Below are 15,587 nucleotides of genomic sequence, written 5' to 3'. Positions count from 1 at the left end.
TGATTTTTATTATTTCTCAAGACACATATTTCTCAAATCCAGGGCTCCTCATATCACTCCAGATCGATAAGACATATGCATCCATAGTATGCTGCAAGCTGGAACCTGTCTAATCACAGAGCCCATCATTTGTGAAGAATGAACAGACCACTACTGATTCTACTGCGAATCAAGTCAATTTAACTTAAAACAGAATGTTTTTCGTCAATAGTCAAAACAAGAGAAAGCTAATTGTTGAGCTAGTCGGGACTTTTGTATCTCTTAGGAGAAAGTTTGGCTGACAATTTGTATTTGGAGAATGGATGTGAAAATTATTAATCATCTAAAATTTCTGTGTGGCAATTAGAGAGTTGTTGGTGAACCACTGAAGCAGTGAGCTCCCCTCTATGAAAACATCAATTTCTGCCAACATCTTTTTTATCATAGACATTTGCCTGGCCACTCTTTAATAAGTAAACAATATTGAAGCACAGCATGATCTAGTCAGATGTGACCATACACAGCCCAAATTTCTCAATGAATGTCAGCAATAGTTCGTTCAAAACATTATAACTAAACTGATTTCATATCTAGTATGATTTTGAATTGTCTTGTTCATTTTGAGTGGCCACACTAAGCGGTTAGACAATCTCTGAACTGCAGCTTAGATGTACTGATCTATTAGGTGTATCAATACAGAGCAGTGATCATTTGGCTTTATGTTATTGCTCACTGTACCCACAAACAAATGGATAACTCTCATAGTGATGTCTTTCTACTTTCAAGAATTGATTATTGTGTTAAAGTTTTAAGTTACTAACTTTCAATTTATTTATGATATCAACATTTGTTTTTAAAGTAGATTATACTTTAAAATACATTCTACTTATTCCAAAAATATGTATAAATAAGTAAACATCAACCAAGACCAAACTAGCACATCAGTTTTAGCTTTTACCTATAGTTAGTGTATCTTAGAGAACCTTTTCATTTCTTATAATTTGATTAAAAATTCTTAAATTTGGTAGTGACACTATGGTGTAAAACAAAATACATTAATCTAGTAATGAAAAAAGAAAAATGTTTTGTGTTGTATTTTGTCACTATATTTGTATTTGTACCACTCAAAATGTAGTACAACAAAACTATTTGTGCTCTAGGTGCATTACCTATTTGGTGGCAACCCGGGACGAACGTGCTTGCCTAAATTGAGGCTGGACGATTTCTGGCGACTGTCGTTGATCAAGCCTTCCCACTCACAACTCCTTCAGAGGTGCAAAGTTCTCATCCGAACCTTCAGGTAATTCTTAAACATTAAGATAACGGGTCTCTGTTAGGATGTCAGTTGGGGTGAACAGGTATGATTTTTATAAACTCAGGGTAGGAATGGGCAAAATTATGAATAAAGACAGGCAGAATTTTATTATGCCTCTAAATTTGAAAAAAATCAAGTTTACCTAATTTTTTAGAAAGGGTAAACTTGTTTTACAACAACAAGTTTAAACATGTACATGATTTATTTAAATGGAATATATATTTTTGTATTAATGTTTCACTTATGGCTATGATCTTACAATTCCCTTTTGTAATGATATCAAAATTAAAGCAAGGTAAACGCTTGCCATGCTTCTGGTGAGAGGATTTATGTTTGTCTCACAGCATACACATCTTGGCTCGAAGAGTGATGTTAATGGACCAATTTTAAATATCATGCATACAGACAGACAGTAATTTGAACATTTCTGTTTCGATTTGGTTCTGAGATTGCTGAAGTGTTTGTTACCCAGGTACCAAGAGTTGGCCATGACCGAGAGTCTGACTGCACTACACTACCTGCAGACTGCCCTGTCAGAGATCATAGACCATGAGGACCAGGAACAGACTAAGGAGGTTAGTGGAACGTAACATTTTAACCTCATAATGAAACATTTGTCCTTTAAATTTAAATCTGGAAAGATTATTGAGGATATCATGTAGGTAAGGATTTAAAATTAGTAATGGATTTTACAATGTTTTCATAATAATGAAGACGTGAAAGGCTTTTTTAATGTTTGCAAAGCAATTAAAAGACCATCTATCAATATACATATCCCCAACATAAGGCAATGTGAAAAGTTCTAAATATTGTTAAATTATTAATATTAATAATGAATAAATAAATAAATTGAATTATATAAAATAAAGACTATTTGACATCTCCTTCAATCGAGTACTGATTAATCTTGAAACATCAGATCTTACGCGAAGTGGATCATGAAATTGTGAATGAAGATCGATATATGTTCGTGAGCTCCATCTGAGGGTTGCCTCCATTGGTGTAGTGAAGTTAACTTGGTTAGTTCTACTCTTGTGCCGCGGCAAGCCCCTCCCTCCCCCCCCCCCCAAAAAAAAAAAACCCAATGCGTTGCTCTATTAAAATTGGTTAATCATTCATTCTGGACTTCTGCACTAAACGAGCAGTTCGCTTTAAGCGGTAAAGCGGTAATGACTGCAATACAAATGGGATTTTTTGTATTTAATTATTATTCAGTCACCAAAGTGGGGTCTCCGGATAAAGTTGTCCAACTGTTATTCTTAAGTGAAAATAGTATTTTGTAAAGACGTGTGATAGATAGCACAGGCCTAAAGTAGTATTCACCCTATAAACAGGCTTAAGAGTTCGGATCATTGAATAATATAATATGTTTGGTTGTTTGATAAGAGGTGCAATCTGGTTTTTTGAGTACTCCAGAATCTCAGGGTGATTTTTACCAGACTTGATAAGATATCTTTCTGAGAAGAAAATAGTGAGTTAGCTACAACAAGTAATGCCAAGAAGGGGCGTTTGTGTACAACATGTTGCACAGCAATGACAGAGTGAGCTGAGCGGTAGGAGAAACATTTAATGTCTAGAATTGACAGCTGACAAGTGTATGATGTCTGTCATGACTAGTAGCGATTTTAACCCATATATACAATATGAACATTAAACTTTAAGTTGCCGCTCGATTCAGTGCTCATCGCCCACTGCTTACCTTTCATATCGCGGGCAAGGTCTCGGTTGATCTATGAATGATTGCTACTCCTTACACACACGTTCCAATTTGGTCATCAGATTAAATAGGGTAAAACAAAAAAAGTGATGTTATGTTGTGATATCACGATCACATCCAAACCTCAACTGAACTGCGTTTACACTGGCAAAAAATTGCCAGTTTTGTGTCCGACTGTAAAAATTGCTAGTCTTAATGGGTGCTGCCGCAACCAGTTTCAGACAGTTGTTTGGAAGAATTGGAGAGCAGTGTCGGCTATTAAAATTTCAGTAATAAACATTACTGACACATCACTGCTGTGTGTGAACAGACTGCATATTGACTCCTGGAACAACCAGTGATACAACAGTAGCAATTACTTATGACAGTTCTCTTGAGTAAAATTGCTATTTTGTTCACATTATGCGATAGAAGTTTTACATTATGCGAATTCTCTCAAAACTTTACTTGCCAGTGTAAACGCAACTTAATGTTGTCACCATTCTACAGACAGCAAACTGCCAGCCGACCGAATCAACCTTACTAATCAGTTTTCGTCGTCAGAGTGGGATTGGTTGGACAACGGCTGGAAATCCTGTCAGTTCTCCAATAACCTTAATGATTTCCCTGCACACGTGACAATTGGTCAGACAATTAGAACTGCTTAAACCAAGTAGTCCATCGTTTATAAGGAGCCTTAAGTCATGTTGTTTCGCAATTCATGACTATAATCTAACAAACACGTTTTGAACCACAGCCTTTCGTATGTTTATTTACTTTTGTAATTGTACTTGTCGTGATGGGGTGATTCTGTTCCTGCATTATCTTAAAGGCCAACAAAAAAGATTTAAGAATCAGTAATTGATAACAATAATTTTGCTCGTATTCTGGAAGTAACTATTGAAGGTGCTGTTCTGTATTGGTGTCGAGGTACTTATTCTACAGATCTCGAACCAACCACACTTAGATTACTTCCGTAGCAGATAACTTTCTGATGCATTCTTCAGGTATTTATTGGTTATCAGTGGGATATAAGCGTTCAGAGCCACGATACTTTCGCGGGACTCTAACCATGGCTACCACCAACAATGAGAATCTGGAAAAGCGTGTATTATGCATGAATTTCGGATTCCGCTAAACATGCCATGGCGTGTATTTTTATAATGTCACTGGTATGGATTTACTAGGTATAGATTGTATCCCAAACTCGTTACCTTGGTTCTTTTCACATGATTCTGATACACACAGAAGTGCTTTTAAATACGCTTGGAAAATCACTATTTCACAATATTACAACTACTGACACAGGGAAGCTGAATCTCGAATCCAAAAATAAGTCTATTCGGGGACAACTACTAATCGGCATTAATAAAATTATCGATTGCCAAAACTTTTTTGTTCTTTTCGTATGAAAAAATTTAAATCTATAACCAAAGTAACAAACTACTGTAGCTTAACAAATAATATTTTAGCTACAACAAGTATTTTTTATGTTTATGTTTACGCATCGTTGAGAGTCTGCTCTGTCTATTCGTAGACAAAAACAATTGGCATTACGCTAATTACCAATTGGTAATACATGTTTTTGTAGTTCTTTGTGTATTGAACGTACAGTCACAAAATACCTTTACTTACAAATAATATTTAAACTGATGTTCGTATTTCTATGTGTACATTTGTCAACTCCATAGTGTTTGCTCGTTCCATGCGCGGACGTTAGTTGCTCAGCGAAAAAAGGGAATTTTTATTTTATCCATACGTTTGTACTTTGTGTTGTACATAAATAGATTCTCCTTATAAATATATTTTTATATATAGCTGTATATATAGTAGCAAAAAACACTATCAATGGCAACATCTTTGTTGTTAATTGGCAATTTTAGGAGTTGAAAATTTGTAAGCGACTAAAATTTGTATAACTCTATCTGGTTCCAGATTGAGCTTGTATTATCCCTTAGCACGCCTTAGACGGAATAATCCACGATGTTTTTTGGTGTTATAACGCCAAAGACGAAATAATCCGCCGATCGTTAAAAATATATTTTATTACTGTTTTTGAAGTTTATAAGTTCAATACATAAGCCACAATACAAAGTAATATACTGGCTTGCCAAATAATCCAGTTGCAGCTGTCAGCTGGCCGCAGTAGGTAAACAGTAAATTGTTTTGTTGCTGGCAGCTGTTCTCCCACTCCCGTTTGTACGCCGATGACGATACTATCCGCCATTACCGACTGTCAGTGGAGCACGCATTTTACCTTTGGGAAGTGTTCTGCTTGCGTTGTCATTCCTTATACAAACAGTTGTAAAAAAGTTATTGTTACCATGTTTTAGGTGTTATAATAAAGTTTTTATTGTTTATTTTCTGTTGTGTAATTATGGCTGCAAGTCATGTCCCGAGACCCCATGGCTTCATCCCGACTTTTGTTTTGAAGTTTACCGTACAACTGCCTAAATCTATTATTATTAGAACTTATAAAATGAATCAAGATCAGCATATTACACTTTATTTGATTTCTTATCCTTGTACATAGTTTTCATATTTTCATCACATGCATTTGATTACTCTGTGACCTAAATTTGATTTTGATTGAAATATTCCATTATTATGAAAAAATGTGATTATTTTAATGCAAGTATTACATTATTGTAAAATTTATTTTTTTGTGACTATTAGTCATTAGGAATGAATAAAAAAATTAGCTTTAAGGAATTTTCATTTTTATTTTTTCACCTTAAATGAGCGTAATCTAAATATTACTAAATTTATATCGGCGTTCAGAGGGTTAATACGTAAACTAGTGACTTTTATACTTTTTGCTATGTCGATATAACTTATCTGGTCAATAAAATTTCCCCCAGAAAAGAACCACACAATCTTTTAAACCCCCGATAACATTAAACCTCCCTCCCGGGAATTGTCTGGCATAACTAGATAAACTCCTGAACAAATTAAACCCCCTAATCAACTTAACAATACCGACATAGGGTCGAGTTTTATTCAATTTATACTAAACAATTCATGATAGCTGACCCGTGCAGACTTTTCTTCCAAGCTCTTTACTGGCTAAACTAAAACTCATAGCTAAAATCTGAGACCGGAATTGAATAAATAATAAATTTCCGACAAGAAAGGTCCAGTCACTTTTTCTCGTATTTCTTAATGGTTAAGCCATAAAACGTGTTTTAAGTCAAAACTTTAGTTGATCTTGGACATTTTCTCTGTGTATTTGTGTTCACAGGCCAATTGTGACCAATCTAGAGGTTATAACTCAAATCTAACGCAATATCTGGAGTGGGAATTAAGTGATTTTTTAAAAGAGACCCTTTAGTATATCCTCGTGTTTATCTCTATTTCTCGAACATGAAATCTGGAAACCTCATCTTCCAATTTAACCAATTACCAAATCCCTCTTATCCCTGAATTTTGCCAACACCTTACTTAGGGGTTAGGAAATAATGTAATCTACAAATTAAGTCCTGTAGATTTTTGTCCTATCTGATACGGTTAGGTCACAAAACGCTCGCATAACTGAAATTCCATTGATTTTCACGTTAAAATTAATGATTTGAGCCTGATAGCACCTGAATGACTAGGCATAGCTCAAATTTGGTTAGAACCACGTGTGTCCTAACCCCCTGGTAACATTAACCCCTCCTCCCCCCCACCAGAATTTCGTGGTATAACCAGATAATCTGTTGTGTAAATTAACCCCCTGGTCAATTTGGCTGAGCCTTATCGAAGCATTGCGTCCCGTATGATTCTAGAAAACGGATACAACTGTGAATATGAAATTTGGAACCTTATGTCCGAATTTAACCAATTACCAAATTCATCTAATACCTGAATTTTTAAGCACTTACTTTAGGGGCCCCCAGCGAGCCAAAGGCGAGTATATATACACACATTGTTACGCACATGGAATATATTCTGAAAAATCATTTTATAATATATCATTTCTAATATATAGAAGGAGTAGGTAGACGCTATGACTTGTAATTTTAAATTAATTAATTTTTCTGAATCTCTAAGTAGCGTGGTATTTTTAGGTTTACCCTCCCTACCCTTCCCCAAAAGGATAAATGAATTAAGTAGAGTTTAGATGAAAGTATTTGATGAAGTATCACATGGGCCGACCTTGTGTACCAGCGAAATCATACTGAACTGCAGTCTGCCCCACAGTAGCGCTGTGTTGGTATTTATATATTATCTTTGTTTTTTCCTTATTGAATGTTTTTTCCAAACATCACAGAAAGGAAAGTTATTAGGTGTACACAATGTTATGTTGACACATTGAGAGACACAGAGATAAGAACTGAGGAGCTTAAAATAGGTGATAGTGATAAATCGGCACCAAATTTCTCGCATATCGCTAGCGATGAAATGCTAGAGCACTGCAGCTTTTTGGCATCTCTTGCAAATACAGCTGGTGACGACAAACCGTCTCTGTAAGGATTAAATATAGTATTACAGTTGATTATTTGGATTAAAAATAGATTAGATATTCGGAAATTTTTGACTGGCTATTTGAGAAGAAGTTTTGAGTGGCCACCCTGATGTATTAGCATCAATAAATAAAAGGAAAAAATCTCGCTAGTTCTGTTTGTCTAAAACATTAAATTTTTAAGTTTTTAAACACAACGTTCAGTGCCCTGTATTCACAGTATTATTGTTTGGTTACAAAAATAAATCATAACCCTTTAATATCTATTATGCAAATTTCATTTTTACAAATTCAGTATGTTTATAGTAAACTATCCTTGTGTAATCAATCTAGTGTAGGCTACTTGTGAGGTTAATTTGATTGATTACACATAACAGATTCTACTGTGTACAAAAATAGTAGTTGTGCAAAATATATTCTCTGTTAGAATTTATATCTTGATATATTTTTCATCATGGGTAAGGATGTTTGAATTTTTTTTTAAATTTTCAGTAATACAAATATAACATACCTACATATTTTTTGCCACTTAAGATGCATATGTTATGGAAGATTATTTTGTAATTTATGTAATAAATACGTTTGTAAAAGGTGGAAGATATGGCATGGTACGAGGCGTGTTCAGAAAGTAAGTACCGTTTATTAAAAAAAAAAACAAGTAAAACAATTTTTTTCAACACAATTTTATTTTTATATGAAAGACGAAACCTTAAAAACTATTTTTTCGACATAATTTCCACTGATGTTCAAACACTTTTTGTAGCGGGTGGTCAATTTGTCTATACCCTCTTGTAAAAGGTTCCTGCCAACGAATGTAGCCACGACTCCATGGCAATTTTCACTTCATCGTCGGTTTCAAAGCGTTTTCACGCCTAGGTCACGCTTCATGTGCAAGAACAAGTGGTAGTCAGACGGTGCCAAGTCCGGGCTGTAGAGTGAGTGATCGAACTGCTCCCAATGAAATTGTCGATCCAGTGTTTGAGTGTCACCTGCAGTATGGGGCCGTTTGAATTGCCCATCTTAGTTTTCTTAAGGTTTCACAATACCTTTGCCGCATTAAATGGTTTCACCTCTTGGGAGAAAAATCAATCAGCAAAAACACCTCTCCGATCCCAAAAGACAGATGCACATAATTTTTTGTGCAGACATTGTCATCTTGAATTTGTATTTCTTTGGGGATTACGTGTCATCACTCCATTAACTGCTGTTTGGATTCCAGTGTGACATGACGAACCCAAGTTTCATGACATGTCACAATTTTTTTTTTTTTTATCATCACCGTTTGAGAAAAGTAAAAGTACTTCCGAGTCTCTTGGTTTTGTGCACGTCAGTGAGCATTTTTTGAACCCATCGAGAACACAGTTTGTGATAACCTAAGCGGTCCATAACAATTTCGTACAAAAGAGTGTGTGTGAAATTTGTTGGAAATCGTCAGTTTAGCGTTGTCATAGTGTGAAATGTCTGTTTTCTTGGATTATTTCGTCAACTCCCTTTACCAAATCATCGATGACGAGAGAAGGCCCGACCGCTCCATTCCCGTCATGCACATTTGTTTGTCCATTATTGAACATTCTAACTCACTTTCTCACAATTTCTTCACTCATCATGTCTTTCCCGTAAACATCTCGAAGTTCACGATCAATTTTCAGGCCGGTTTTACATTCTTTGTGTTCAAAAATCTTATTATAGGACGGATCTCACAATTGGCGGGATCACTATGCCTTAAACATTTTAAATGTTCAGAGAAAACTAAAAATACAGGGTAGAACAACCTAAAATGGTGTTAGTCGATAGCCAGTAAACAAGGACGACTAGTGCACATGCACGGAACACCGATTGCAGCGCTATGACGGCAGTAGAATAAAACTGTACTTACTTTCTGAACAACTTGTATTTTTGACTTATGTTTTGTGTTTTTTTGGTATCCTCCAAAGAATTAAAAGAGCTGACCTAAAATTATGTATGCATCCAGAGAAGAGTGAGACAGGATCGCAGTTTGTTTAGTTCCATTTTGTACATGAAGTTGTTCTAAGTGGTGGTATAATAGATACACTATTTATTTTGGCCAATACTTACATCTTGGTCGCCAAAATCTGATTAATCTGACCAATGAGGTTCAGTCAAAGAACTTTTGCCTTTTCAATTATGTTGGAAAATTGTATTTTACAAGGGCTGTTCAAAAATTATCGGCCTTTGGTTAATTAAAAAGTTTATTTATTGAACTAGAGCTAACAAACTTGTAATCCCCTTCAAAGTAGTCTCCTTCATAATGCACACACTTCTCCCAGAGTTTTCTGCCACTGTTAAGCTCGGCCGTTCGTATTCTGTTTTATGGTCTTCTCTTTCTTGAAATCGAGTTCCTTTCAGACACATTTTCAGTTTAGGAAATAGCAAGAAGTCACAGGGAGCCAAGAGCTTGGTAAACCAGAGTGTGTGTGTTTTTTTAGCAAGAACCTCTGAATTAAATATGCAGAGTGGGCAGTTGCATTGTCGTGATAGAGCTGCCAAGTATTTGATGCCCACAGGTTTGGTGGTTTGCGCCACATTTGCATCGCGTAGGCAACATAGAACCCTCAAAATGCAACACTCCACTGTAGTAAAAAAAGACTGTTAACATGACCTTGACTTGGCTGCAAACTTCCCGTCCCTTTTTTTGGTCTCGGAGATGTTGTGTGTTTCCACTGCGATGATTGCATCTTGGATTCCATGTTGTATCCATAAATCCCGGATTCATCACCAATATTGCTGTGTTCAGGAAGATAAACTGTTTGCACTGTCCAGCATGTCTTGTGCAATTAAGGCGAAGTTGTTTTTGCTCCATTGTCAGCAACTTTGAAACAAATTCTTCTCTTTCTCATTTTCAAATCCTTGGCTAAAATCGAATGTACTGACCCAATCAATGCTGACTCCAATTTCTTCTGTTAGTTCTCTCGGACTGTAAGACTACGGTTCTTTGTGATTAAATTTCTCATTTGTTCAATAATATTTTCATTTCGCCTTGTCGATGGCCTGCCTGTACACGATTCACTTTGCACTAACGTTTGACTATTTTTGAATTGATTTTACAACTCTTTTATTTTAGTACTGCTCATACCAGACAGACTCCCCAAAAGTCTATTGAATCTTGCGAATTGTTTCCACTTGTGAATCACCAAGCTTTTGGCAAAATGTAATGCAGTAACGCTGCTCAAGTTTTTCTGTCATTTTATAACTTGATAAAAACCGGCCGAACACAACAGAAAGGTCTACACTACTAGATTGACTAATGGCGACTGAAGCTTTGTCATGATACGAAACGGTGTATGCACACGCATGACGGTTCCCTCCAAATCCCCCCACTAAGCTTGGCCGCCAGCGCTTCATTCGTTTAAGCAGGAAAACAGAAGGTCCGATACTTTATGAACTGCTCTCGTACTTAGATTACATTTATCACTGATAACAAATTAATTGTCTGGTGTCATTTTTGAGCTATATTTTAATTTAAGTTGTTGGTGTTTTCCTTTTGTTTTTAATCTAGTCAACACAAGATTTTACATACTGTATAAACAAGACTATAATCTGTACTTCAATTTTGTTTATTTATTGTATATTTATCCTAGTTTCAGCAGCTAGCGTCACTCATCTTCCAGGACAAGAAGTGCAATGTGGATGGAGACTGCAACAGTCATGAGCACAGGTTTAAACTTTATGAGCAACTGGCTGTGTTCTTTCCCGAATCCATGACACAGCCGACAGCTAACTTGCTGGACCTCCTAGTAACTGAGCTCGTACCACTGTAACCGAACCTCTTCTTCCCACCGCCTAGTCAACCCACCCAACTCTGAACATTCAATGTCTTTCTTTAGGTCACTTATTTTAGGTAATCATTATGAAACCTATATTGGACTATTGGATTATGTGTAAATATTGTTTTTGGAAATTGTTATTATTGTATACATTTATTATTTAATCAGCTCCATTATCGGTTTTTTTCTACTACTTTGGTTATTCACTGTAAGATATTAGTAAGTTGGAGACGTGACTGGAAGAACAGGCTGTGGACTTGCTCATTTGACAGACTAGAATAATTTAGATTTAATTATACACTGTGGACTTCTTACTTACAAAAGAGTGTATTGTCGACAGTTTTTTTCTACTTTAGAAAAATGAAAGTACCATAGAATAGTTTATTTTATTAAGTTTAAGGGACATTGTTTTGAGTTTTTTTAATTTCTGTATATAAACAGCAATCCTTCTTTTACTCAAAGAAATAAATGTATTGTTATCTGTATTTAATTAATGTATTTGAGTGTATGTGTAACAAATATTTTAAAGGTTGATGAATTGTTGGTCTTGTTTGATTACCAAAAACAACCAAAAGACAAACTGTATATTTTTACATATTTCTTCACAATATTGAAATTTGGGTTTTTGAGTTTTCTAATGGATTTATTAAGGTTTTCTCATTGTAGATTTGTTGCCATGTACATAACTTTGTATTATTATCTGATAAGTTTATTTACCAATTTGGAAATCATAAATGCGTATTGGAATATTTGTAATCTGTTCTGCTTCACTGTATTCCTCTTGTTATTTATGGAGATCTTACTTGAAACATTTTAATTATTTTTTCTACCAGTTTGTTGGATTCAGTAATGTATTGTGCAGCTGCAATCTCTTTGAATGATGTTATTAATTAATAGATTAATGTCATTAATATTATGTTTTAATGTCTCCTTCACATACATTGCATGTACACAAATGAATATGGTTTGATTATCTAAAATTAAAAGAAAATAATTTATAATAAAGCCAATATATTCTAAGCATAAGAAATCTGTTAATGTTTATATCTTGTTGTGTTTTAATAAGTTTTGTATATGTTTATGTAATTTTAAAGTTTTTATTTAGAAATTGTTTTTGATCAATGGTACTAAAACATACATGTCATAAATTAACCCTTTTAGTGCCATGTCATTTTATCAATTCCTATGTGAAATTTTCTTTTTGCAAAATGTAGTTTTAAGGAAATCCATGGTATCTTTATTTTTCAACTTATTATCCTCCAATGTTTGCCATTTGTAAAGAATTAACTTTGTTTTAAAAGAGATATAAAAATAAACATTTTTGTTAAACTGAAATATTAATTAAAATACAAAAAAAAGAAACCAAAATTCTGACTTTCAATTAAAAATAATGTATAGGTACATTTTTTCATAAATTAATTACACAAGTTACAAAATTTTATGTCAATTTAAACAGGTGTATGAATACTTTGTTATAATATAATAGTAAACATTTAAAATTCATTTTTCAAAAACCATTCTTGAAATTGTTTTTGAACAAACATTGAACAATGGTTTTTGAACAATTAGTAAAAGCAAAATATTTACTTGTAAAATAGTAACAAAAATTATCTATTGCATAAAGTCACCAAAACACTAATTGCAATTACCAATACAATTAGTAAAACGTCTGTAGCTAGGCAGGTCTAAATACAACAAACTTCACAACAAAGTAATTTGGAAAACCCCAGCTGCACCCAGGGTAGGGATAAAGGCATGAAATAACAAAAATTCATTGGGATGAACATTTGGCTTTTTGAACTATATTAGCCCAGAATACTGAAAAATAAAGAATACAAAAATTTTGCTGTAACAAATTTGTCATGCCTATGTCATTAACTCCAAGCATTTAATTATTATTACGGACCATCGTTCATAATGATCCTCAGTAACCAAAGGGTTAATACTGTTTATAACTTCAAATTTATGATGGAAATATGAATCCACTTACTACACTTCTGATTTTAACTAATTTTATAGTGATTGTATGTCTTTTTAGAGGCACAAAATAACTTTATAGAGCAACAACATAAAATTGAAATCATAGTAACATTATTTGTTAAAGAGGGCATTTACTAGAAACAATAATTTTTATAGATCAATTGAAATAATATTTTACTTTGATCATACGAGTTATTTTTTCAATATTATGTAGATAGATGAATTTTTAATTTCCACATGTGATATTATACTTCCCATTTTAAGTTAATTTAGAACCAAATAAACTATTTGTAATGGAAGTGAATTGGAATTTAAATGGAAACATTTCTAAGTTCAAAATTTGTTTTATATTTTGTTTATTTTAGTATTAATTGTGTTATTGGTAAGACTTAGTAGCCATATTGGTGGACTGCTGAATGGTGGTTGATGAGTGTAAATATGTGTGTTTAATAAAGAGAGGTCTTTTTCAGATGTTGTGTTGCATTTCCTGCTGGTTTCCAAAATTTGTTCACAGTAGGTGAAGAGACTTTTGTTTTTAAGATATACTAAATAGGAAGGAGGATGTACATTATAAACATTTGCTTAATAAAAATAGAAAACATTTAACCTAAAAGAAATTGTCACATGGACAAAAGGCCATACCTACAGTCAGCTCTTTGTTATCTGGGCATAATTAACTATCATGACCAGGTCAGGGTTGTCAATTTTCAGCAGAGATCTAGTAGTTCCATGATATAAAATATTACGAATGTAAAATCTCTTGAAGAAACTGTATCAGAGAATAAAATGGGTGAATGGTTGATCCAGAATCTATTTGTTCAAAACCATTGTCAGTTCTCTTCTTTAGGACTGCAGGTAATCTGGTAGGTGGATGTAAAGTTTCATTCCTATGCAAGAAGGTTTACATGTAACGGACGAGACGGGACTTGGGAATTAGATAATCAGAAAACTGTTGGCCGCAAAAATCTGATTTTAATTTAATCTTTCACATTAATAATTATTACGATACTATTCACATTCCCTAAACTGTACTTTTAAAATATATTAATAATTCATCAGCGAAACAGTAGGTTACGAATTTAAGATTTTAGAGGGAAGGGCAAACACGGAGCGACGCGTTACGTGCGAGTACCGGCGATCAACTCACCCCACGCACGTACTTTTTCGCTACATATTTTTGTTAAAATGGCGGACTAGACTCCGTACGGTGCTGCTCCCAAACGATTTACTTGGGCGTAACAGAGTGTCTAGAAACGACACAACTTGGCCAGTACACAGGCTGGAGTCAGCAGAATCAGCAAATTCCTCAGCCAGCTGCAGGCTAAAGCTGCCACGGGTATCGGGCTACTTCCGCTTAACAACTCAGTTGAGATCAACTAGAATATTCCGAGCAACTATTACTTGGACTTATATCTTACTAAATAAATATATAATAATCACTGTTCCTTATTTCCTTTTAATAATTTAGGTGACGGTAGATATTTTGTAAGTAATAGTTACTTACATTTTACTGTTAGGAACAATGAAGAACATCATTTTTCGTTGGATTGGTTAGCCACATACTACGAAAGTACTGAAATACCTGTAGGTAACTTTCATCGGTGGTTCAATACATAATATTAGACACTCAGCCAAGTTGTCAAATGGTCAGGGAGCTTTCTTAATGGGCCGTCATTAACATACAACTCCGACCTTTCATCCGCCTTTAGGACTCATGCTGTCCCTCTAGTCATGAGGTAACCATAAACAGGTACGGTAAGTCCAAATAGTTCTTACAGGTGTCCCTTGTTTTTTTTGTTTTTTTTTTTTTTAATGTGATTCAGGAATTTCGTTTCAGCTAAATGCTTCAACTGGGCTATGTTAGAATAATTTGATAAATCAGTAAAAATAAAGAAAAAAAAATGTTGGTAGTGTCTCTTATCTGGACTGCTCTATTCGAAGTTAAAATTTGAGTACTGCAGACCATATTCTTGCTGAAAAAATCGATGGATGATAACTTGCAAACATTACGTATCGTCTCACGGACCGAGTGTGGCCCTCGTTCACCTCTTCACAGAAAAAGTCAATAAAAGCAATATAGCTTTCCATTAAATTCACAAATAACACTTCAAAATTCAAGGTTGACTAACACATACTCCAGCAATAACAAATTTCGTTTCAGGAAACGAAATAAACAATTATAAACATAAATAATTAAAGTAACATGGTTATGGTGTGAATAGTGACATCTATAATTAAGTACGCTCACAATCAAGAAAGACACTCTAGACACTAAGGCAACCAAACAATGTTTTAAACAACAACCCTTAGTGAGACACAACTAATCTATTTGCGGGATTATGAGGAGAAGTGAGGAGATTGTTAATTTTAGTTTCCTACCCCTTTTTT

The 15,587-nt window shown here is 34.4% G+C and overlaps 1 protein-coding gene across 2 annotated transcripts in view; it reads left to right on the top strand.

Annotated features, from left to right (window-relative positions):
• LOC124354709 (muskelin) overlaps positions 1-11,442 on the top strand; it is a 92,228-nt gene extending 80,786 nt beyond the window's left edge. For both annotated transcript variants that reach the window (XM_046805364.1, XM_046805365.1), the window contains exons 13-15: positions 1,140-1,279; positions 1,767-1,869; positions 11,034-11,442. In XM_046805364.1, the coding sequence (XP_046661320.1) occupies positions 1,140-1,279; positions 1,767-1,869; positions 11,034-11,213 (423 nt within the window). In that variant the 3' untranslated portion in view covers positions 11,214-11,442. The remainder of the gene's footprint in view (positions 1-1,139; positions 1,280-1,766; positions 1,870-11,033) is intronic.
• The last annotated feature ends 4,145 nt before the right edge of the window (positions 11,443-15,587 follow it).

The sequence above is a fragment of the Homalodisca vitripennis genome, chromosome 2 (genome assembly GCF_021130785.1).
Source record: "Homalodisca vitripennis isolate AUS2020 chromosome 2, UT_GWSS_2.1, whole genome shotgun sequence".
In the NCBI taxonomy this organism is placed as follows: domain Eukaryota; kingdom Metazoa; phylum Arthropoda; class Insecta; order Hemiptera; family Cicadellidae; genus Homalodisca; species Homalodisca vitripennis.
This window is presented reverse-complemented; position numbering and strand designations above follow the sequence as displayed.